This window comes from Oryzias melastigma, linkage group LG23, assembly GCF_002922805.2.
Source record: "Oryzias melastigma strain HK-1 linkage group LG23, ASM292280v2, whole genome shotgun sequence".
Classification (NCBI taxonomy): Eukaryota; Metazoa; Chordata; class Actinopteri; order Beloniformes; family Adrianichthyidae; genus Oryzias; species Oryzias melastigma.
This window is the reverse complement of record NC_050534.1, coordinates 1,168,169-1,194,261: the sequence shown is the minus strand read 5'-3', so window position 1 is coordinate 1,194,261 and position 26,093 is coordinate 1,168,169. Positions and strand designations below refer to the sequence as shown.

The 26,093-nt window shown below is 39.3% G+C and overlaps 1 protein-coding gene and 1 long non-coding RNA gene across 2 annotated transcripts in view; one reads left to right on the top strand and one right to left on the bottom strand.

Annotated features, from left to right (window-relative positions):
- The first annotated feature begins 820 nt into the window (after positions 1–820).
- LOC112160240 (monocarboxylate transporter 2) overlaps positions 821–26,093 on the top strand; it is a 44,927-nt gene continuing 19,654 nt past the window's right edge. The window contains exons 1-2 of the mRNA XM_024294644.2: positions 821–979; positions 20,562–20,807. Coding sequence (XP_024150412.1) covers positions 20,591–20,807 — 217 coding nt within the window. The 5' untranslated portion in view covers positions 821–979; positions 20,562–20,590. The remainder of the gene's footprint in view (positions 980–20,561; positions 20,808–26,093) is intronic.
- Positions 22,127–25,555, bottom strand: LOC118598075. Its single transcript, XR_004947172.1, has 2 exons — positions 25,256–25,555; positions 22,127–22,379 (listed from the first exon to the last, which is right to left on the bottom strand). It is a non-coding gene; the product is annotated as an uncharacterized LOC118598075 (long non-coding RNA).

The following is a 26,093-nucleotide window of genomic DNA, read 5'->3' as shown; positions in this document are numbered from 1 at the left end:
TAGAAAATCTTAAATTAGGATCCAGTGGATTATAATTTAACGTTGCTTTAATTCAGACTCATTGACAGACAATAAATTAATTTTCTGTGATAAATGAAGCTCAAATCCAGTCCAAATGTGTCAGGATGAAGTTGATAAACTACAAAGTATTGCTGGATTGATGGAGAACTACGGCTAACGTTGTAAAGATCCTCGTTGAATGACTCATACTGTCCTTCAACTGTTTGTGAGCTTAGCAAAGTTTAAGTTAATTAACTTTTTTAAAAACTGTACTACATACAGTTTCTTATTACATTTTTATAACATTTTGTTTTTAACAAAGAGTCTCATGTGGCAGCAGGTTGCAGACCCCTGTCCAAGAAAATGACAGCTTTTTTAGATTTTGTCTCAAAAATGGCTCAATCATAATTATGAGGCCATTGGAAACAATTTGACAACATATCAAAAGATGATCAGAGTAGAACTTTAAGAAAAAACAAAAACACAGTTTTCATTGGAGAGGGTCTTAAAAGACTCCTGGATGAACCCAACTCAACAACTGCCATTTCTTGAATAGTTTTTACAAATTCTAACGAGTTTGCTGCAAGCACTGTTTGGATTTATGGAGAACAAACACGGAGCTTCCAGTAAGTCTCATCTGAATTATTTATTCAAATATCCGACCACTCTAAACTTGTTTTATGAGGACAGAAAAGTTCTTTACGTAATGAAACACATTTTAGTGGTTTGTCTTTCATAAAGAAACATTTCAGGCTGCATGAGCCCGCACGCGTCTGTGGCCCCGCGCGGATCAGCCCGCGCGGGCAGCACCGCCCTCCGCCGCGCGCAGCAGCAGCAGCAGCAGCGGCGGCAGGCTCGCGCGTAAGCGGCTCCGCACTCAGGAAACGCTCAGCCGCGCGGACACACTCATCTCTCCGCTTCAAGGTCACCGAGCCGGCAGCCCGCGCGGGACCACGCAGGCATCTTCACTCCCTCAAAGGTAACATCAAGTAGATCCATAAAAAGAGGAGGCGCGTCCGTCTCCGACTTACTGGAGGATTAGCCGCGCGTGCTTTCACTGTAAACGAGCTCGTGCCGGGTTGAATAGAGAACTACAGGAAATAATGGGAGAAACTAAAGTCTCCTCGTTAGAGGGGGAAGACATTTTATGGTGCGTTCAGGCGCCCGGCGACAGAGGAGGAATTTTAATGATGAACATCCGCCGCTGCATAGTTACAGTGACATCGGTGTCAGCACACGTCCTGTAGCGCATGAAGGCCGCGGGAATTAAGACTGGCTTCAGCCGGTCCCCGTCCTTACATCAGCAGCATCATATGATTACGCTGCAGCGGGAAGGACTCAGGCGCTCTGCTGCATCAGCTGCATTTGACCACTTTGAGCCTCGCGGCGTGTTTTTATTCCTCCAAAGCGGTAATTAGAACATAAATGCTCGTCTGGTCTGTCAGTGAGCCTTCATACTACCGGGTAACAGGTTCAAATCTACCGTTTCTTTAGGTCCTCGCCTTAATGACATCTGTCAAGGTTGTTTAGCATCACGTCTCTTGGACGTTGAGAAACAGCGCCCTCTCTGGTCAAGAGCGAGAGTAAACAGATAAAGTAAAGTCGAGTGTCTGCTTAAGCATGTCGCCTCCTTGAGCTAACACGTCTGCTTGTTTGAGCAGCACACAGAGGAGGGAGTTTAAACCACTCACTGGTTGATGATGGGGTTAACCTGGCTGTGTGGTTACTGTCTGGAAACTAGCTTGGTGAAACTATTTGTAGCCTTTTTTTTGCTTTTTGAAATAAATCTGCTTTTATCAAAATAACTAACAAAATGAAGATTTTTATAAACTACAAAACTCTTCTGTTTTAGACTAAGCTATTTCCTGTCAATGATTGTAAAGTGATGGCTACTTCTTGAAGATTAACTGGCTAAACTTTTATTACTGACTTTTGGTTGTGGTAAAAATCTTATTTTTAATTTAAAAATGAATATTTCATTTGGGAATATTACACATATGTTGAGCTTGTTTCATTCAGTTACTGTGAGATAAATTAAACTTTCCTTAACATGAACTCTGTTGTGAATTAGTTGTCCTGGAGCTAGCCATCCCAGCTAGCTAAAAGGCTAAATGGGATTAAAAGTTACAAGATTTGGTGAGGTTAAAAAAAAATATTTTTCTTTATTTAAAGGTCAAAAATGTTTTTACTTTATTTTACCTTTTATGTCTGAAACTTTTATACAGCTGTATAAGTGATTTTGACATTGAATTAACCCTGCCTTAATGACTTGCACAGGGCGGCCGGGGCTTCTTGAGCCGGAGCCTGTCGTGATGCACCGACAGGCAAATAAAGAAAACGTGGAAATGGTGCAAAGTCTAAAGCTGTCATTGACTTTGAATAAGCTACAACATCAGCCTTAACATTCACGCTTGAGAGTAAACTCACTCAGATCTTCTCTAATTAGCAGACAGTAATAATTTACTTCTAAAAAATTACATTCTTGATTTTCCAGCTCTGTTTGTGCACTTGTAACACAGCAGTAAACAGGATCTCACCTTATTCTATATGGCGTCCAACTTTGCGTACGTACGCTGCAAGCTAGCATAGCAACTCTAGCCTTTATAGCTGATTGGTTTGGTTTATCGACTTGTGTTGATAACTTCTTGTTAGCTAGCTAAATAGCTAACTATACGCCAAATGTAGCTGATAATATTTTTTCAACCTTTAAAAATAAAACTGCATTTTATAATAAGAAAAACATTCAAATTTTAATAATTTTTAAATCTTTAAATTTTTTATTGATTTTATTAAAGAGACTGAATTGACACATTATATGTAAACAGGGTTGGGCCTGCCCTATTCTTGCTTTATAAATTCAGTAATATCTTCTTTAGTGCGGTTTTATGCACGTGTAGCTAGCTTGAACCCTCTTTGGTTGACATCCTCCACACTGCTTGTTTACTGGAAAGCAGTGACGTCTTTGAACGTGTGACTGCAAACCTGTTGTTTATGTTCAACAGATGCAGGTACCGTGAGTTAAGGGCTGACGGATAACTATCTATTTAACTGTCAACAATCATCTAACTCCAATCTACAAGCTGCAGACATGTAGATTTGAGCTGAATAAACATGCTGCATTTTCATTTATTTCTAGACTGTTGTGGTATTTGTTTATAATGTCGGTTATGTTCATTTTGGAAATCCGTTGACACAAGGCTGTGTGATGGATTTATATATGGTGGGGTAAAATTGTATTTAAGTCATTGTCAGATTTTGGATGTTGTCCGACTTGAAACGCTGAGAAAGATACAGTAAGAAATGTTCATCATTATACACTTTATCTGTGAGAGATAGAATATTGAGAAAATTCAAGAAATTTCATTGTAGGATTTTTATAGAATTTATTTGTATGTTGTAGAAAACAAGTATTTTGCTCCTACAAACAGGTTAATATTCTATTTTCAAGGAGTTGTAACTTCTTTTTTAATCCTTGTGCTATCCTAGGCATGTTTACATTTAAAGTGGGTCATCTGGACCCCTAAGAGAGCACAAGGGTTAAAGAAGTTTTTTTATCCGCCACTGGCTACCTGTATTAATGTCACCTGTTTGAACTGATTATCGAAAGATAACCAGTTCAAGACACCCATCCACACCTTTGAACAGTCAGACTGCAACCTCTCCACTAAGACCAAAGAGCTGTCAAGGGACACTAAGATCAAGATGTAGACTTGAACAACATTGAGATCACCCATCCATCCATCCATCCATCCATCCATCCTCTGCTCTAATATGTTTAAGAGAAATGATCAGAAAATTGAAGATGACCAAGATCATTGACAATCACCTTCCAGTGGGGAGGGTTTCCCAGAAACTATCTGGATGATGCAGAGGATTGGGAGAATGCCCTGTGATCAGATGAAACCAAAATGGAACTATTTGGTATACATACCACTTGTCATGTTTGGAGGAGGAAGAATGTAGAGTTACATCCCAACAACACTGTACCCACTGTGAAGCATGGGGGTGGAAACATCATGCTTTGAGGTTGTCTTTTCCAAAGTTGAGATGACAACTGAATGGAATTGAGGAAAGAATTAATGGATCCATGGTGAGGTATGGTAAGATTTTGGACAAAGACCTCCTTCCATCAATTGGATGACACCTGGTTAAATCTTCCAGCATGATGATGACCCCAAACACACGGAGGAGTGGCTACATAGAACACATTTTAAGGTAATGAAATGGTCTCGCCAGTCTCTGGACTTTAATGTAATAGAGAAACTGTGGAGGGCATTGCAAGTCAGTGTTTTCCAGATATCATAGCTCTTGAGAAGATCTGCATGGAGAGATGGACCAAAATAGCAGCTTCAGTATTTTAAATTCTGATGAAGACCTGCAGGATCTGATTTGCCTCTGTCATTCACAACCATGGTTACATTGCATAGTGTTGAGATTAACTTTTGTTATTGATCCAATTCTTATGTTTGTAACCCTTGTACCACATTTTTTGGTTAATGGATTGTGGATTCTTTTCTTGCACATTCTGTTTCTCACGGTTGAAGTGTGTCCATGATGAACATCACAGACCAAACTCATCTTTTTAGTGGGACAACTTGCAGAATCTGTGACTGACATACGTATTTGTCCCACTATAAAGGGATCAGTTTCAGTCAGGAGCAGATAAACCGATTTATTGCTCTGTTAATGAACATTTAGCTTTAGGTGTTTTTTTTTGCAATAAACTCTGTAAATAATTGACAATTAGTATGAATATTGTGAATATCAACAGTGGTACTTGTTAAGTAGAAAACATGCCTCAAACAGAGCTGAGCTTCAGACAAAATACTTCTGCATCTATGAAATACACAAATATAACCATAATATTTTAGCTTAAACTGTCGTATCCAACAAAATAAAGACATTTAATTGAATCAATAAAGTCTAAGAGGAAAGAATGGCTTAAGATGTAATACTATTTTTCACATTTATTTTTAAATTGATACATTTTTGAAAACTTGGATGGATAAAAAAAAGTCAGTGTTTCTACCAGTAGGTAGTTTATTATCCAGTCCTAACCCCTTTTTTATTCATGTTTATTGCACATGTGATCTTACTGTAGCAGAATTGTAGCATTTAGCTTCTGGTGGCATTTGATGTTTTTCTATGGTTCAATGGGGCGGTAACAGTACTCAGACGGTCTGACCTTCACGGCACGATTAGAGGTGTGTGGCAGAAAGGAGCTCTGGATTGGCTGTGGATTGTGGGTGTTGGCAGCCCACATGGAAAACTGAAGTGAACTTTTGAAGTGAAGGCTTTCTCAGGAATTAGCTAGAAGGGCTTTAGAGGCCACAAGCTGACAGCTCAGACGTTAAAGAAACCAGGTTTGAATGGGAACACCTTCTACCCTTTTGGTGCCCTTTTGTACTATATGGAGAAACGTCTATATTATAAGATCTAACCCACGTGTCAAAGTCAAGGCCCGGGGGCCGGATCCGGCCCTCCAGATCATTTTATTTTATTATTATCAATGGCCTGATGTTATCTTGCACTCATTTCTAACTTGTATAATTTTGACAAAATATATTTTATGGAGAGTAAAATATTGAAAGTTATTTAAGGTTTAAGTTGATTTATTCTGGAATAACATTCCTGCTTTTTTTATTATTCATAATCATGTTAGAGAGTTACAGTTTTAAAGTTTTAAAAATTGTCATTCCGCTAGCTTTTTGGACTATTTTGGCATTTACTATGATTGTTTTAGGCTATTTTGGAGTTTAGCTAACATTTCAACTACGTGCTAGCTGTTTTGGATAATTTAGGCTTTTCTTCCTTTTTTGTAGCTATTTTGAAGTTTAGCTATCTTTTCAGCTGCATGGTAGCTGTTTTGACTAACCTAGTTTGCTCTTGTTTTGTTTTTTTAGGCTGATTTGACATTTTGCAAATATTTTAGCTAGCTATCAGCTTCAGCATTTTTAGCTATCAATTTCAGCATCTTCAGCGACCAATTTCATCTTACAGCATTCACACTAGCATTATTGCAGGTAATGATATATATCTAGTTCATAATTATGTTAAAAAGTTACAATTTTTAAAATCTCATTTTAGAGTGTTCAATAAATGTTTATCCTGTTCGGCCCGCGACCTAAGGTGTGTTTTTGGATTTTGGCTTCCTGTGTGATTGAGTTTGACACTCTGATCTTCAGCATTGTAATGCTTTGAGTTTCTGTTTGTGTTAATAAAGAACCACCCCCTGCACAGCATTACTCTCAGGTCACCTTAGAGCTAATCATGCGTTGCCATAACTTTAAAGTCCTAGCATGGGACTGGATGGAGTGGGTGGGGGAAGAATGGTCATGGTGATAAGTGCTCACCATGGAGACTGAGTTTCCTCGATTTGAACAGAACTCATTTATCTGTAAAGAAGTCAAGCTGTTGAGAAGATACTCAGTTTAATAAGATTGACCTAAAAAACAAAATACATTCTTTTCCATCATAGTCTTCTGTATCTCTTAGCATGGAATTGTAAGCATTCTGTAGGTCAGGGATAGGGAACTCCAGGCCTCGGGGGCCGTACTCCTGCATGTTTTCTATCATCCCCTGCTCTGGCATGTTCTAAATGGCTGGACTCTCCTGAACCAGGTATTCAGTCATGAGTGGGGCTTGGATATCTAGAAATCATGCAGACCCTGCGGCCCTCAAGGCCTGGAGGTGCCTATCCCTGTACTAGACAGACCTGTAGTTAGGATGCGGCCGCTCTTTTCTACTACCTTCCACTAGCCCAGACATCCCTAAAACCTGCAGCGCCCGTACAGGTCAACTGTTTATGTGAGTACATGTGACTAAAGCAACGTTTTCAAAAAACATTTATTTAATTGGTTTTGTTAAATCAAGAGGACTGACAGTTATCAAGCAGGTTGTCTCTTTAAAAAAACTCACAGAACATAAATAGTTTTACAAGTTTTTATTATTACTATTTAGTTGGTAAATCTGTGAGCACTAAGTTGAGTCAGTTGTGATCAGATGGAAGGTTAGGTCCGGTTCTTTTAGACAGACGGTCATTTTCAGAAGTCTGAAGGTGGTACCATACATCCAAGACTAAAAGATTTGCAGCAAGTTAAGGAAGAATGTTATTATGCAACAATTAGCATGACTTTTTCCTCAGAGATTATTGCCCTGATCCATTCTGAGAGTAGCTAGGTCGTATTAAGCTCTGTTACCTCATACCGAAGGTTCTGTTTGGATCCTGCCAGGGGCCTCCTCTCCCAGCAGGAAAGGGTTTTCTCTAAGTACTCCGGTTTCTTCTGTCGGGGGGGTGGGAGGGATGGGGGGAGGGGGATAACCTCGATGAAACCTGCACAGATACAGTAAGTGAGCATGTGGAGAACTCTCTGTCAAAGCATACAGCAGTGTTTTTTTTTTTTTACTCTTGAACCTGTTCTGATTGACCATCTCCATTCACACCCTTGAATGTTTGGAAACGGAGGATTTAAGAACACTTGTCAGACACCGCCTGACTTCAGGTCTTCATTAACTGTGGCTTTTCTGAAACGACCTTTTCGTCTTTAGACTAAACATGTTTTTTCCTGGGCTGCACGGTGGTGCAGTGGTTAGCGCTCTTGCCACACATCAAGAAGGTCCCGGTTCGAATCCCGACTGGGACCTTTCTGTGTGGAGTTTGCATGTTCTCCCCGTGCATGCGTGGGTTTTCACCGGGGACTCCGGCTTCCTCCCACCGTCCAAAAACATGCTTCATAGGTTAATTGGTGACTCTAAATTGCCCCTAGGTGTGAATGTGAGAGTGAATGGGTGTGTGATTGAGGCCCTGTGACAGACTGGAGACCTGTCCAGGGTGTACCCTGCCTTCGCCCTTCGGTGGCCGGGTTAGGCTCCGGCACCCCCACGACCCCGAAAGGGATGAACCGGTCAGGGAAATGAATGAATGAATGTTTTTTCCTCTGCTACAAATGTTTTTCTACTCAGTGTGTTAAGTTCTGAAGAGGGAAAACACAAGAACAGGCAAACACAAGAACAAACATTAGAATGTGATCTGATCCAGAACAAGGTCTACCAATTATGTTTTTCCTGTCGCTAATTTCTTTTTTTTTTTTTTTTGTGTATTAAGACAAAAAATAAGTCTTGTTAGCTTAACCCAGCTTGCGTTAAGGGCCAGTAACCTTACTGTAAAAACGTTATTGGTTATAGTTACTCACAACAGGATCTAAAAGTACCTGAGTAAGTAACAGATTTACTGTGTGTGTGTTTTTGTGCGTGCACAATGTATGTGGTCGTGTGTGTAAAACCTCCCTGACTTTGATGATGCTCCTGAAATGTGACCCTGTCTTTAGCCAATCAGAATGACTTACCCTGTTAACTTGTGAGTTTCTCCTTCTGATGCTACATTCACACTGGGCATGTGACCCTGGCCACAGTCCAGGCAGGGAAATCATTCTTCTTCTTTTTTTTTTCTACCGTATACTAGCACATGTCCAAGAGAAGTAGAGAAATGTTCATTTTATTCAGCGATTTATTATTTTTTTTTTTTTATCTCCCAGCCTTTTTTTTACTTAAACAAGCATACCCCCAAGCTAACATGACAGTACGAAAAAGATGGTGAGCAAGATCGTTTCTATCCAGACAGTTTAGATTCAGATTCCAGCTCAGACCAGGAAAACCAAGACGTTCATGGATCTATTTGTCTACAAATGGATGATCAGAATGGAGCAGAGCAGGAAAACTTTGGTTCCACTCATTTCACTCGCTGTCACAAATTTAAGCTTTTTCAAACTGCAAAATTGTATAAATTTTTACATACTATATAAATTAATTTATCATTATTGCAGAACTCTGTTTTAAATATATGGTTTTATGTTTACCAGCTTTAAGTTAACCATTTTCAAGTCTTAATGGAGATATCGACAGCAAATAAATAGGAAAGAGATCATGTAAATGTTGTTAAATGTAATGTAGTCGAGAAGGTCGGTGCACCAAGCGTTTGTGCTGGTGCACCCAAGAAAGAAAGTTAGGTGCACCGGTGCAACCAGTGCAAAAAGTTAGCCTAGAGCCCTGACAAATCAACACTTTTTATTACAGTGCAATTTAAAATATTATGCAAATTTATTTAGGTTTTAGAAAGATCAAATTCCTTGTTTTTCAGTTAAACTCATGGATGATATTGTGTCTCTGTTTTTTGGTTCACTGACATCAACCTCAGACACCTGTGATCATTAGTTTACCAGGTGAGATCAGTTAAAGGAGAAACTATTAAAGAAGGACATTTCACATTATTAAGCAGACCAACAATTTACCAATAATATGGGAAAGAAAAAGATTCTCTGCTGATGAAATCTGTGAAATAGCTGACTGTCTTGGACATGATTTGTGGTTGATTCAGACTCTCAGGTTGGTGCAGATAAAGACAGAATGAGGAAGATTTCTGCAGATAAATCCATCAGATTTAGAGAGCAGCTGCTAAAATACCATTACAAAGCTGGACTCTCTGGAGACCACCAATATCAAAGTGTAGATTTACATTTATTTTACATTTTGTACACTTAGGTGTACATTTAATAAATACTCTAATGGTTAGTGACTTAAACATGATGCTGTCTGTCAATTTGCATTTAGGATTCAGAAAAATATCATTTGCATAATAATTTGAATCACGCTGTAAACGTTCTGTTTAGCAGGTTTATCCTCCAGTTCTGTCTGGATCCTGTAAAAACAGCCACATGTTCCGCTGCTTCTTCAACCAAACGGCACATGGAGATAAATAAACAGAAGTTAGGGGGGCGCCTGTGGGGCCGCGTGCGCTTTACCTGGCGGAACAAGCTTTTTTTTCTCTGCCTCACAGAACAAACTCCTCCTTGCTTGCTGCTGTTTTCACATCTGCGGGTCGCGAGAGACGGGCGGGCTGACCTTACTCCCAACGATACAAGCCCAAGAAAGAGAACTGGGAAAATAAAAACCAGGTTTTCTCAAAAATTAATCTCTTTAAACAACAAACTTGAATTAATCAATAAAATCAATTTATTGCCCAGCTTGGTGTCATATAAGTCCTCAGGCGGAGGGCGGCGTGAATGTATGTTCAACAATACTTTATTGAAGAACACCAGCTGTCTGTTTGGTTTGAGCAATTCATTGAATCAGGCAAAGTAAAGCACTGTGTTGAACATTTAGTAGAGAACTCACCATCATTATTTTATTACTCAATTTACTGCTTTACTAACTGGTACTTTAAACCGTGTCTTTCCAGACTCTTGTATGGACTATTTCATATTTAGGTTAAAAATCACTCAAATTAGCATAGTTTTATTCTCTCAGTGTTACCAGCATGAGTGTTGGAAATAAGGCATGCTGACCTTTAGCTATGTCTCAGTAGAAAATGAACTATATGAAGTCTAGACATGATCTTCTCTTTTTCATGAGTTCTCTAACTGACAAGGTTTTCTGCAGTGTTTTTTAAAAGACATGTTTAAGCGTCCCCTGACATCCTCGCCTTCTCTGTGATTACACAGAGTCCGTAAGGTGAAGGACATGGCAGCGTTTCCGCTGGATCAAAAGAAAGTGTCGACATTGCAGTGACTAGACAGTGACTTTGCTACACTTCTTCTGTACTTTTATGGCCCTCATAAAGCAGCTGCATAAAGATGAACTTTTCCAACCCAGTTTAGCTTCTTTTATGGTCAATCTGTCTCCTGCTTCATATTCCAATCCATCAATTTAAGCTGCTTACGAGTTCTGAGGATGCATCGCCGTCATGTTCAGTCAATCAAAACCAGCATCTTCACAGAACGCTGCTGTGGACGGCCTGTAATCTGATTAGCAGAGATTAGATCCTCTCTGAAGAAACAGAGTTAATCTCTAACTTTTATTAAAGAGACTACACACTGTGTAGGATTTGCTGTCATTCAGCAGGACTTCACAGCCCAGCCAATTAGTTTTATGAAACCTTTGTTTTGAAATTAATTGTTTTCAGTATAGAGATCAAGATTTACATTAAAACCCAAATATATATTGATGGACTAGTTCTATTTGAACCTGAATGTATAAAGTTGCAGTCATCAGTGTTAAATATACAGGTACGTTGCTGTATCTGCATCAGTAAACTGGATTGCACCAGTTTTTGTGAGTTGGCAGCATAGTTTAGTAGCATAGACAAACAAAACTACCCTCAGATGTAGGGAATATAACTGAAGCTGTTTATGTTTGTATGTCCAAGACATTTAAAACTAGTGTTTGACAAACCTTTTCTTTGAAAAAGTTTACCATGTGAAGGGAGTGTGACTGTATTGGGTTGTTAAAGCTGATGCAGCTAGGAGTCCCTGATGTGTCCATCTTTAGACGTACACGATGTGCCAACAAGAGTTCCTCTGTCCCTGAGCAGACATATTACCCTAACCAACATCCTATCTTTTATGTCAAGGGTTTAATATCGTGTAGGTGCTGTTACAAAGGTTTAGAATTGTTTATGTAAACGGTTGACCTTTTCTTTTGATTGGAAAACACATCATGAGGCGAGACACTAGTGTTGGAGAGGAAGGTCTGTCTTCACACTGTGGTGCCACAAACAATTATTTTAGTAGTCGACTAATCACTGATTATTTTTTCCGATTAGTCGACTAATCGGATCATTCGCAAACTGGATGTAAAACACACATCTTAACCATCATTAGCTTTAAACTAACTAAAAACTAGATATATAGGATTACCTGTGATAATGCTAGTGTGAATGCTGTAAGCTGAATTTGGCCGTTGAAGATGCTAGTGCTGATACCCAAAGATGCTGAAATTGACAACTGAAAATCCTGAAGCTGATAGCAAGCTAAAATATTAGTTAAATGCCAAATTAGCCTAAAAAATGAAAAAAGTTAGCCAAAAAAGCTAGCAAGCAGCTGAAATATTAGCTAAACTCCAACATATCCTAAAAAAACCTTAATAAATGTCAAAATAGTCTAGAAAGCTAGGACAATGCCATTATAACTTTTAGCTTTACTACACTCTGACTCCATATAATATAAAGTAACAACTAATCAACTATTAAATTAGTTGTCGACTATTTCAATAATCGATTAGTCGTCAATTAGTCGACTAATCGTGGCAGCCCTAGTCTCAAGACTAAAAGGTAAAGGAGAGCGATAGACTGAGCCTTGGATCCTTTATTTCCATCTTCCTGACAGTCTGCACTCTGTTTTCACAAGTGCTGAAGACGACTCCTCCACTCGTCTTTTTTGAGCATATCTTATCCATCAGGTCACTGAAAATATCAGAATCTTTTGCTGTAAAGTTCAGCAGAACTTTCTCTTATTTTGCGTCCAGCATGTTGATTGAAGCTCTGCCCACCCTCACGACCACACCCATTCTTATATAAGCCCGCCCAGAACTGCTGGAGAGGTCAAAACTGAATGGATTTAAGTGATTGCCATGTCTGAAACGAATCACAGACAGCTGGGCTTCTATGTGGTATCAGTTGTACTGAATGTGGATACTGGTACCAACTCTGCACCAAGTTTTGTTACCCATTCCGAGCCATACCAGATCAATTTATCCAGATCTCCACTGCACTTGATTCCATTGGCAACGTGTTTCACACCTTTGCCCCCAGTTCGAGATCTATGGCTTGAATGCTTGGCTTCTGAAACTCATCCCATGATGCTTTGCTCTCTTCTTGGATTAATTTGAATGATTCGGGATGTTTGGAGGCCTGTTGTAGACTCAACAAGCTATGAACAACAAAGGATGTGTAAGGCTGAGCAGTGGAATGTGAAAGTTGTAGCAGGGTTAGAGGATGGATGGACAGACTGATGCATGAATGGATGGATGGACCGATGGATGGACGGATGAATGGATGGACTGATGGATGGACAGACGGATGAATGGGCTTTTTGTAACATCTTCATAGTTTCTCATAAAAAGGCAAACATTTCATTTGGAGCGTTGATTCATGTTCCATTATATTCCTAAAACATGGGAACAGTTTGGAGTGCACACATGTGCCTTTCTGTCAAATGCAGTGTAGTGTCGGTGCTGAAAGCCCTGCTTGATCTCCGTGGAATGCAGACGGACTTTGATTATTTTTTTATTTTAATAGAAATCTTACATTAGACTTTTAGCTACACAAATCACAGTTGTGTTGGTTTTGGTTGAAAACCTGTTGTTAACGTAAACAGTGGTAATAAGAAGTATAAATCTTTAATGTTAAGAGGTTGAACAAATTTAGGAAGCTATAAAAAAACTTGAAAAAAAAAGATATTTTATGAAAAAGTCTGAATTCTGCATTGAAGCTCTCGAAGAGTTTGAAAGACAAAATATTAGCTAAGAACTTAGTCAAACATCCCATTAAAAAAGCAGAGCGTTTTCATTCCATTTCACGCCTTGTAGCTGACATAACCGTACGAGATAATGAGTTCTCTAAATGTGTGTCACGTCTGAAAGTAGGGCAGTTTGTGTCGCAACAGGGACGGCTTTCAGGTGGTTCAGCAGGAAGACGTTAGCAGCTGCCGGCTTTGTTCCTGTTCCAACTGAAAGCGCTGCGCTCCCTCAAGACTCTCATATGAAATGACACACTGAAAGAAATTCTGCGAATTCTTAAACTCCGTCCTCCACTCCTTTAAATGTCTGTGCTCAGCTCCTTGTGAAGACAAAGGCATGATCAAGTGTGTTAGAAGCACAGCTAGACAGTGAGAAACAAAGCCGTGTCTGTTGGACTCTTGATAAAACAGATCAAGATGGTCTGTAAGGGAGAGGAACAATGAACCTGCTGTAATCTGAGCAGCGTTGCATTGGCTCTAGTGAGCAGGTATCACAAAGGAAACAGGGCCATGCACAGATACCACCCTGGGAAGGAAGACCAACTCTTGGTTACGTTTCAGTACCTCTCAATCTTAAGTGCGTTGGGCATGTGCGGGGCATTCAAGAACACACTGAACGTGGGTTTTTGTACATGCTTTTATCAAAGGATTTTTTCACACTGGACTGTTAATACCTATTGGGAGAGTCTTAGTGTGAAATGTTGAAGCAAATCTCATGAATCTTGCTCCAGGCTTTTTCTTCCACAGCTCTATTACGATGACAAACTTGGTGTCATAAGATTCTAGCCAGGCACAAACTGCAAGTATTGATTTCTCCTTCATGATCAATTTTCCAGTGGTTGGTACTCGGTGAATGAAAAAGGAGGCCCTACGCGTTGCAGAGCCCAGTGTGAACAAAGCATCACATAAGCCTTAAGTGCAACTCAAGTCCCCATCTCTGTAATTGAGTTACGTATTTCCTCACTTAAATTAAATGCTCCATAAAGTTGTGGATCTGAGCTGTAAGCATGTTGACAATAGGACAAGTCCAGCAAGCAGAATGGCCTCAAACAGAAGCTGAAAGCACCTGAACTATTTACCCATTTCCACAGCAAGTAGTCACAGTTACTATAACACAAAACTGTACTGTCTTTGGATAGATTTGTGTTTTTGTGTCCAAAGTAAAGGGGGCATCTTACTATTAAAGCAGAAGTAGAAAATGTGAGACTGCTTGAAGGAAACCAAATTGAGATTAAACCTAAACTTTATGTAGGTGGCACTTTTCATAGAAATTGTGCAGACCTTTCTTTTTTTTACAGAAAACAGAAAAAAAGCATGTCCACCCACACAGGAACTGGTACTATTAGATTTGATTGATTGATTGATTGACTGGTACTATTAGAACCAGGGGTGAAAGTAATCCGGAATGGTCCGGAGCAGCGTTCCGGTAAAAGAATTGGAGGCGGAACGGGGCTCCAGCTGAAGAGATCAGCTGTGCGGACGGTTTTTACTGTATCACACATGACAGTCGGTCTTATTGAAAAAGAAAAAAAAAATCAAAATTGAATCTCAAGCTGGGAGCAGCTAGGAATACTCAGGGGTTTGGGGTTAACACAGAGGATCCCGAACGGGGCGTCGGTGTGCAAGAACCGGGAACAAGACCACTCTGTCCGCAAACAAGTACAATTTTGATGTGCCTGTAATGGGGTGCGTTTGATTTTTTTGATCGGGAACATTCAGTTCTTTCAGAGTCACCTGAGCATGTGTGTGCTACATGGAGGTGCATCGGAACAAGATCAATAATAAATGATTCATAAACTTCTCATCAGTATTGTGATCTGTCAGTTCAAGTTCAAAATAAAGCAGCAAATTACAGTATTTCAAAGGAAAAGTAAATAAAAACATGCAGAGAAAAAGGAATCCGATGTTTAAGAAGAAGATCCAAAGTGAGGATGAAGATGAGCAGACCAAATGTTCTAAAGGAGAGGATGAAGATGAGCAGACCAAATGTTCTAAAGGAGAGGATGAAGAAGAGAAAGAGAGATGCAAGTGTCATGAAAAATACCACTGAGACACCAGAACCATCAAGCACAGATGACTTTTCTACATGTCCAGATTATCCTTTAATCTGGACAAAAGCACATCATCATCAGTTTAAAGACAAAAACGAATGGATCTTTGCCAAGAATATGGAATGATTGGCTGTCAAAAATGCCACAGTATTAAAGATATTAAACATTTGATAAAGAAACTTGAACTAGACCAAACACAAAGCTGACAGCAGAACAGATGACCTGACTGAAAACCAGACACTTTAATACACTGAGGGTCATTGACAGAAATGAAACAGTTGTGTATAATCAACATGAATCTGGAGTTACTGATAGGAGAAACAACTCAAAACATGACCAAACCACAACTTAATTGACAAAACTCAAACCAAAATTCACAGTGCTCACAGGAACATCACTCACAGGGAGTCAGGATATGGGGAGTAAAAAAATGAAAATTGTTACGATATGTCTGGTGTCTCACCAACTCTACCCTTACCTTTACATGCATGAACATTTTCCCCTTTCAGCTCACCGAGTGGTCTACAACCTTGATATGAGCATGTCTGGGCCGGAGACAGACCGTGTCCACCTGTAAGGACCGCTGCGACTCAAACCACTGTGATGTGAGGTGAAGGTCATGACTTGAGGAAGCTAAAACGACCTCCTGAAAGGTTTTACTATTATAAGAAAATGCAAAATTATTCTTCTTCTATTTTGATTTGTAATTAATTCATCCACTGATAAAAATGTAAAGATCAATTTACTGTCCATAAAAATGTGCTTATTATTTCCAACATCTATTGTACTATAGTATAGTAGTAATTCTCATTCATTGTGTTGAGGCTGTCATGGTTTCATCCACTGAAACCATTCACAATGAACGAGGCCTGCCACTAAAACTACCTAGTTTGACCTTTTATTGTAGTCCACAAAGTAATCCACCTGATCCTGTCAAATGCAGAAAATCAAGCTCAAGCTCTGGTAAGCTGTGGACAGGACACGGCGCTCTGCCAGAGCACGGAGGTAATGGTGGTGTTTGTAAGGTCGCTTCTGTACATGCCCGCAGTCACTTGATCAACAGAACGTGTTTGTGGACAAAACAAGCAGTGAGTCTGAATGGAAACTAGAGCTGTCAGTATAGTCCATGTTCCTGTTTTCACGATGTTTGTACTTGACATTGGACAGATATCAACTGTTTTTTCTTCATTGATCAAATTAAGGTGAGACACCCAGGCTAGGTGAAAAGAAAACCTGATTGCTGATATTCATCTTCATGCTTAAGAGGGGCTGTGGTGTAGAAATAGAGCGGCCGACTTCTGGTCGGATAGTCCTAAGTCCAATTCCTGAGAGACTGAACCTCACATTGATCCTGGTGGTTGTAGGTTGGTGCCCGTGTTCAGCAGTGAAGCTGCCATCAGTGTGTGAATGAGACTGTGACTGTAAAACACTTCATGCCTTGAAGTAAACTAGGAAAGTTCTGCACCATTTACCATTCCAACTGCAAACTGTTTGAATTATTTAAACATCATAGTTGTAAAGATTAAACTGTTAGTAATGTTTGGAAAATGCATCACTTTTAACTGATTTAGATCATCAGATGTTGAATTGTAGTACTTTTCTACTGCTGACACTATGCCCAAATAAAAAAAGTACTTTTAACAAAAACCTTATTACATAAAAAACATGACAACCCAGTTTAGAGCACTACTGTGGTCTCTAGCCACAGAGCGGTTCACCTCTGTCAATCTCACTGTTTCACAGATTTTTTTTGGTTCAATCTTTTATGCTTTTTTTTCTTTTTTATGTCCCATGGTGTTCTGGATCATGATTGATTGCTGTCAATCAATGTTCTCCGTACCGTGTCTCCTGTACAGAATGTGTTCAGTTTGCTAAATTTCCATAAATCTTCGATCACAATCAGAACTTTATTTTCATTCTATGATCCTGAAATTTTTTTATGCATCTTTAAACTTTGGGACTTTAAAAAAACAAAGAAAAGTGTGAAAATGTACCTGTTTTTCTGTGAAACGTGAATAAACAACCTTAAAACATATATAGTTCTCTTCGAGTTATTTATACATTGGAACTTCTGTAATACTTGAGGGACCACTGTTGCACAGTTTTCTCCAACCTAATAAATATACTAAAAAAGTATCTAGCATCAAAATATTCTAAGAAGGAGAATAAGAAACCATTGAAAGATGTGGGAGGGCATCACAGCAGCACCTGCTGCTCTTGTAAAGAAGTGACAACAATACATGGTTTAAATCGGGCGCAAAACTGACAGTTTATTGCTAGTTTTGATTCTTTGTTTTACAAATAAAGATATGTTAAAATTTAAATTCAGCAGCAAAGTTTCCTAGTCGTCAACACAAACTTTAGATTTTTTTCCAACAGTTTTATCATCAGCTCCTCTCTAAAGCTGTTCATGCTAGTGTCCTTTGTGTTCTTTTTTTACATACAACTCAGGGAACATTTAGCATAGGCTACATTAAGCCATGACTGAAGTATAAATGTTTACCATCTGGATTGATGGCATTGTTCAGCTGGTTTCCAGGCTAAACCTGTTTTTAGTTCCAATCCCTATTTATGTAAAAGTAGTTACAAAAGTTTTTAAACCTGTTGTTCATCATATCTCAACTGCAAAGTGTTTTCCTTTTCTTAATGTCGTAGCACTATGAAAGTTTTTAGTGCCTGCCTGCACTGCAGATAACTCCATCAAGGTTAATTTCTTTATAAATGAAAGCCCCAAATGACCCATTTTGACAGAATTAGCTGCAGTGACTCAACTCTGCTGAAATGTGAAGAGGAGGGCCTCCTAAATGTTGTTTTTCTTCTTTCACCTGTGATTATCATTTCCCTGCTATTCTCATCCTGAGCTGTGTTAATCTCCGCTAATTGTTTGTTTGTGATTATTCGCGAGCAAACATTTGATTTTTTGACTAAATGTGTTGATGTGAAGCTGAGCGGCATTATGATAAGTTAATTATGCAGCTTTAAATGACTGGTTGATTAGAAAGGTGAAGCTAGTTAAACATTGCACACATTGTTCTGCTTTCTAATGCTTTTGTGTGACTGTGTTTGTGTGCAGACTTTAAAGAAGGTCATTAGGGTGTGTAACTTTGTTCCCTCAGCAGCCACTGATCATAAACTGTCGCAACATTTTTGTCAGGTGGCTTCCTGTTTCCTCCTGAGCGCTCAAGGTGAACTATGGGCGAGGCCACTTTGTTCTGTCAGGTGAAGCGTGTGCATTAGGGATGATGTCATCGTGTGCCAGTTGGTTTTTGTTCCAGGATGTGGAGCTCTGGGTGCGTTTGTGTGTTGCTTTACTGCTGGCAGAGCCCCCTGTGAATGACGAAGAGGCCACAACATGATAGTCACACAGCTGTCTTTGTACTGTCAACATGAGCTGCAGCTTAAAAGACATGTTGCCCAAAACATTTAGAAACCTTCCTATAATGATTCTTCCAGCTTCACTTATTTCTTGACAAATCCAGGTCAGTTAACCCTTTAGCATTGGAGCTCTAGTGTTTATGTTCTTTGATTTACTGTAAGTTTTCAACCGTTAGCACAATGACTCCAGTAGATTGTGATGAGAAAAATGGCTCGTCGAGCTCGTCAAGCTTTTCTCATCACAATCTACTGGAATTATAGTGTTAACGATTGAAAACTTACAGTATGTTAAAGATTTTGTGGTTAAGCGTCACCGGTGATGCCTCAGGTGTTGAAAGGTTCACTCAGGACTGTCACTGTCTGATACTAGTGTGTGTACTCACAGCTGGAAGAGGTTTAGTGCAAATTTCAAAGTGGTGTAAATCTAGTGAATCTCGCTCCGGACTTTTTCTCTCACAGCTCTATTCTGATATATGAAAGACTTGATGTCATAGAATTCCAGATGGACACAAACCACAATTACTAATTGCTCCTTCATGAACAATTTTCAAACAGTTGGTACTTCTGTGCACTAAAAAGGATTCTACCTTTACTTCACGACCAAATCTGAGTCCCTGACTGATCAAAGTTCAAGTGGTTTCACTTTAAAGACGTGTTCAATATCTGCACGTTTTGTACTTAGAGCCTGAAAATCGACGTAAATAAATGCGTAACACTTTATAATAGGATTCCTTAACAAGCTTTATTAACACATTAACAAACATTATTAATGCATTTGTAGGGTGTTTGTGAGACATTTATTAACACAATAAACTGAACAAGGTTGATTAACATACTTAGTAAGATTTATTAACAACTAAAGTGAGACCAATTTCTGCAATGCCCATACAAATTAACTGCTTACAAGCTTAACAAATGTATGAACTGTCTTTGTCAACATTATGAGTGTTTTGCAGCATCTCATCTAAAGTTTTACCAAAACTTGCAATGCTTGATTGAACTGATTTTGAATGCAGAAGCCTGAAACACACATCTACCTTTACATAGACTTTTCATTGGAAATGGCCTCTTGAACACACGTTTCTGAGCCGGAGTGAATGTGGCATTAAGTTAATTAGGTAACCAGTGTAAAGACCTCAGAACTGGACTGATGTGGTCTACTTTCTTGGTCCTTGTGAGAACCCGAGCAGCAGAGTTCTGAATAAGCTGCAGTTTCCTGATGGATTTTTTTGGTAGTCCTGTAAAAACACTGTTACAGTAATCAAGTCGACTAAAGATGAAAGCATGCACTAGTTTCTCCAGGTCCTGCTTAGACATCAGATCTTTAATCCTTGAGATATTTTTGAGATGATAATAGGCTGATTTAGTGACTGCCTTAATGTGTTTATCAGAATTTAGGTCTGTGTCTATCACTACACCCAAGTTTCTGGCCTGGTTGGTAGTTTTTAGTTGAATAGATTGAAGCTCTGTAGTGACGTCCAACCTTTTTTCTTTAGCCCCAAAGACAATAACCTCAGTTTTGTTTTTGTTTAATTGAAGTAAGTTGTGACACATCCAGTCATTAATGTCCTCAATGCATTTACCAAGAGCCTGTACAGGGCCTCGGTCTCCTGGTGTCAGTCTAATATATATCTGTGTGTCATCTGCATAGCTATGGTAACTAATGTTGTTGTTCTTTATAACCTGGGCCAGTGGGAGCATGTAGATGTTAAATAGAAGTGGCCTAGCTTTTTCAAGTCTTTGAAGAAGAGATGTTTGGATTATTAAGACCACAATTTCAATAAAGCTTGAATTCTGTTCTCTGGTTGGAGTTTCTTACTACTGTTCTGTTTTTCTGTCTCTGCAGTGAGAACTCCAGGTTGAGGTGGGCTAGGAATGCCTCCCCCAGCCACAGGTCCTCCCGCCGTGCCCCCACCGGATGGCGGGTGGGGGTGGGCTGTGGTCTTAGCATCTTTCATCTCCATTGGCTTCTCGTACGCCTTCCCCAAAGCGATCACAGTCTTCTTCAAAGAAATCCAGATCATCTTTGATGCCTCCTACAGCCAGATCGCATGGATCTCCTCCATCATGCTGGCAGTCATGTACGCTGCAGGTAAAGGCCGCGCAATGCACACGGTTTTTCAAAGCTTGAAGATCACGTTCATGTAAGGATTAGAGCTGAACCTGTTAATCATTTAGAGGCTGGAAGTGGAGAATTTTTTTACATGATTGACTGTCACTGGCAAACGACCATGTATCCAATTTCAGATTGATTTTCTTTACACCTTTGTTCATACCTGTGTTCTTGTGAATTTAAGTCTGGTTTTAGAAAACACCACAGCGACTTGGAAGGTTTTAAATGATGTCACACAGGCCCTTGATTGTAAAAAATACTATGTACCTCTGTGTCATACTTGGTTCTGAGCTTTCCTTAAAATGCACAAAACCTCTTTACTTTACAAACTAAAATGAAGCTTGGGTTTGACTACAGAAATAAATCCAGTTTCTCTTTAAAAGCACAAAAGTTTCTGGTAGCAGCCACATTTTTGCCTCTGATAGACTATGGAGATGTTCTTTACATGAATGCTTCATCCATATGTCTTCAACCACTCAGTACTGTGTATCACTGTGCATTGAGATATGTAACTGGCTGTAGTCGTCTCACCATCACTGTGAACTGTATGCCAGAGCAGAGTGACCCTCTCTGAGCACGCCCAGCTACACGCACTGGATGACTCTTGTCTTGGTTTGGTCTGCTCATATCTTAGTTGTCTCCTCCAGAAAATCACCAATCACCATGCCAAACACTCAAGCCAAGTTTTTCTCCTGCATCTTGCCTGTGTCCGAACTGAATTCGGTAAACAAGCCTTCAGTTTTTATGCTGCCTCTGCATGGACCTCCATCCAAACTGAACTGAAATGGTCTGAACTCACTTCGCTTGGGTCATTCTGATCATTTTTGTGTAACACAGAAAAAGATTCCCAACAAACCTGCTCATGTTTCTAATGTTCACTGTAAAAAAGATTACACCACACTATCACTGTCCTTCATTAATGTCAAGCTGCATATGCACTCTCCAAATAAACTCTATACTTATGTTATCTATAAAATCACTGTCACTTTACTGTACATACATTTCAAATTTCATATTGTAAATATCCTAACGTCATCCCTTTGTTTATTATTTGTAATACACGGTAACCTTAACGGGTTTTCATCTGGTTAAATAAAGGCTACAACATACTTCTGTCTTTATTTAGGGTTTGATGTCAGGAACTCTGTTGTTTCATCTGAAAACTTTATTTAAACTACCTACAGACAATTTACAGACAAAAGGCGTCTTAAACTTAAAGCTAAAAACAAACACTGAAAAAGATTAAACTCACGATGTGTCTGAATTGAACGGCTTTTCAGAATACAAAGCAACAAGAGGAAAATGAAACTTGTTTTAATATAATTGGAGATTTTTGGTGATTTAACGTGTCGCTCTTTCTTCTCAAAGAGCACAACTAAGTGCTACCTGTCGACCCGGCGCAGGCTATCCCGCCGCGCCCTCTTCCAGGCCCCTGGTGGTGGCTTTCCTCCACCATGCCGCTTTCGGCTTTTCCCTCTCCCTTCCCTTTTTTTTCTCTTGCGTCTCCGTGTTCAGTAAAAAGAGTCTCCCATTGGGCACGTTCACGGGCCTCTGGATTATAAAACACAAGTAAAAAAGAAAATAAAAGTCAGTAAACCCTGTTAGAGAAGCAGCAACAATGAATACCGACAGCTTGCAGCCAATAAGAATTGTCATTACCAATAAAATACTTAGAACGACAAAGAGCTAATAAGTGTTTTAAGTTTCTTGGAGTGATGCAGTCAGTGCCTTACTTACAGATTCCATCCAGAGGACAACTCTGGAAAATACTGAACAGTTTGACTGTAGTGCAGAAAACAAATGTGATGAGCAAGGAAGGATGTTCATCTTATGTCCTTTCAGTCAGAGTTTAATGAAAAAAGGGTGTAGATGTTAACTTTACTCTCAAATGTATTTTCCCACTGAGACACTTAGATGGCAAATGGAGACGAGCAAATAAGAGCAACGTATAACTGTATCATGAGGTCCACACTATGACAGTAGCAGACTCACTGAGGTGTTTTGACTGCAGGGATCACGCAGGAACCTTTTTAAATGAATACGTGTGTTTCCACACCCTGACAGTAGTGGCATGTGCTATTGATTAGCTGTGCATACTGTTGATTAATGCAGTGAGGAGAGGTGAGCTGCAGTCACAACCATATGGTATGGTATGTGGTGCCAAATGGTATGGGTTGTTACTATAGGTATTTATGGAAACAAATGTAGGCAGCAACACCTGATAAACATTTCAGAATTGAGGAAATGATCAGTAAAGAGTACAGTCTTATTAAGGCAGTATATGGTAAAGTATGGAAATGTTGGTCACTAGAGATTGTTGTTTACGACAGACCAGTCTGTTCCATCACATCTTTAAGCTTGACATGTACAGGAAACATTTGTCAAAAGGTGGAAGGCCACTACTTAAAGATATACTGTGAATAGAAAAACATAATTAATGTCAACTATGATGATCATGACTAAACCAGTCATGATCATCATAGTTGACATAAACATGTCTGTACTCAACTCATACAAAAGTGTAACTTTGGAGATGCAATAGTCTCAATAATCGTCTCAACAATCTTTGCCTTTGGCCTTCCAAAGTATTACATGAGCAGTAAAGATGCTCTGTCTGTTTTGTTATCCCAACGTCCCCTGTTTGCATCAATAACTTCTGCCTTTTGTCCATAAAGTTGTAGTAGTTTTCACCTGTCTTTCAAACGTGCAAGACTAGAGGCCTCAATATTTTTTGAGATTTGGTGGATTACAGAGGAGTTTTCTTCTCAAGTGGTCTTCATCTTACTTCTAATCCAAGAAGCTTCATCTGTTCTCACTTCTTTGATGAGAAGTGAAGCAATTCCATAAAAAAAAAGTTGTTCAGTTATCAGTTTACTATGACCTGAATGACTGAGAATCTCCACAGACGTTTGTTAACTAATTACATTGCATGCACTGAATTGATAAATGAAAGTTTTTAGTGTGTTTTGCCAAATAATGTGTGTATTGGAAATGGTCACCATGCAAAGTAAGAATGCAGGTACAATTTTATGTGATTATTAGGGCTGGGAATCTCAGGATTCTCAGGATATGATGTGGTACGCGATACATAGCTCACAGTATCGATAATATCACGATACTGCAATAAATGGTAAAATCATCTCTAATAACTATAGATATAACTATATAACTTTATATATAGTATATATAGAAAAACATTTTTTTAGGAAAATATATCCCCATATGTTTTTTTAGCTTGAACACAATCATAATAAACAACTTGCATTATTTTGTGCAACAAATAATAGACACTTTTTTGCAACATTGCTGAAATCAGTAATACTATGTCTTTGACAAGCATTGACACCAATTGAATTGGAATTATCTGTAAAATTCAGGGTTAACAATAGTAAACATGAACAGCAGTGACACTACTTAGTGCAGAATTGTTGTAAACAAAAGAAAAAAAACAATGAAATAATTCAAGTAGCTGCCAGAGACATTGGAGCTCACGACAGTCAGTCTTCCAACATGCGCCCCCCATCTCCCTCCAAAAGAACGTCTCACCAAAGGATGATGAATATAATGTTTCACAGCCTCTTCAAACGAAAATAAAAGATCAATAATTGGTGAGAACCATCGATAATCAATCGCAGGAGTAAATATCACAATATATCGCAATATTGATATTTTGGGACACTTCTAGTGATTATAGCAGCTTATTTTTGAGTGTGCTGTCAATTATGAACTTTTTCACTCACTCAACAGATAATAAGTAAGTATAAAAGTATTTTTTTTACAATATTGTGTGGAATCAACCAGGAATGTGAGATGTTCAATGTATAAACCATCAATAGTACAGCAGTAGATGTCCAGTCTACTGAGGTGTTGTAGTCAATAATGCCTCTCCGTTGAAACACATGATTACAGATTTGTTCTGTCTCAAAGCGCAGCTGGCAGAGAAAGAAAGTAGATTAAAGAATGTTTGGAGTTAACTGGAATCTGGAAGCAGACGGCAGCAGAGGATGCTGGGAGAATCACTGAAATCCCCAGGTAAAGCCCAGACATGCTAAAACAGCAGCAGATCACAACGTCTTTGGGAGAGATTTAGTCAATAAATCGACCTGGAGGAAGAAGCAACGATGTGCTGGATTGCTCCTTTCAAATCCAAGTTTTGTAAAACCACAGGCAGACATGAAAGACTTTACACAACAACAACATTTACTCAAGTAAATAGCCGGGTTAGAATATCCATGAAGCTAAAACTACACTTTAGCTAATAAGTTCTGTTGTTAGTTGGCTTTTTAAATATGTAAATAATAAACACTTGAATGGATTTGAACAGATCTTTGGCTTCACAATGTTGCTCTTATTTCCTGCTGTGGCTTCAGCCCTGCAGCCCTACGCTCCCATGGCTGCCATCTGTCCTCGTGTAATCCTCCTCTTACCACGTCAGTTGTTGTCACCATCTGTGCTGGTCCACATCAAGCTGGGAGAGCTGCGGGCAGAGCCAACCGCCGTCCAGAGTCATCGGAGGAATGATAAGTGGAGATGAGAGACTTGAAGACGGAGGTCAAGCTGGAAATGTGGCTTATGAGTTTGTCCTTGGATGGCACAATTTCAAGACCAATCCATGGCTTTAGTAAATCAACTGTCTGGTTGCATTAATGTGACAATAAATGATGAATCAAAGACGCAAATTGGTGTTTTGTGGCTACCCTCCCTCACACTCCCCTTCTCCCGCTGCCACCCTAGTTGCAGGGTCAGAGGTTCATGCGACAAATTCGTTAAGGAAAAAACTTTTCAGAATTTGGGTTTTGAAATTTTTAAATGAATTTGCAAAAGTCAATTTTTGGACTTCCTTGGCAACAGAGGTTTTTGTTAACCACGTCTACATTTCTTATAAGTTCATATAAGGTCATATCACTTTTTGAGCCGTGGATTTATTGATTACATTTTTCACAATATTCTCGTAAAACATGTGAGCAACAGGGAAACGCCACTTTTGCAAGCTTACCACGCTAACGCCACTTAAAATCTTCTTAAACAGTTTTATTTTTTCAAACAGCTTTTTAATGATGCTTGATGAGTTAGGAGACAATAGACCAAAATCCCAAAGAGGAGTCTAAATTTGGAGCTGGTACCAAAGGTCTTCTTCTTCTTTTCCTTTGGGCTTTGGGCCCCTTTCAGGGGTCGCCAAAGCGAATCAGTTTCCTCCATCTAAGCCTGTCTTCAGCATCCTCCACTCTAACACCAGCCACCTTCATGTCTTCATTCACTGCATCC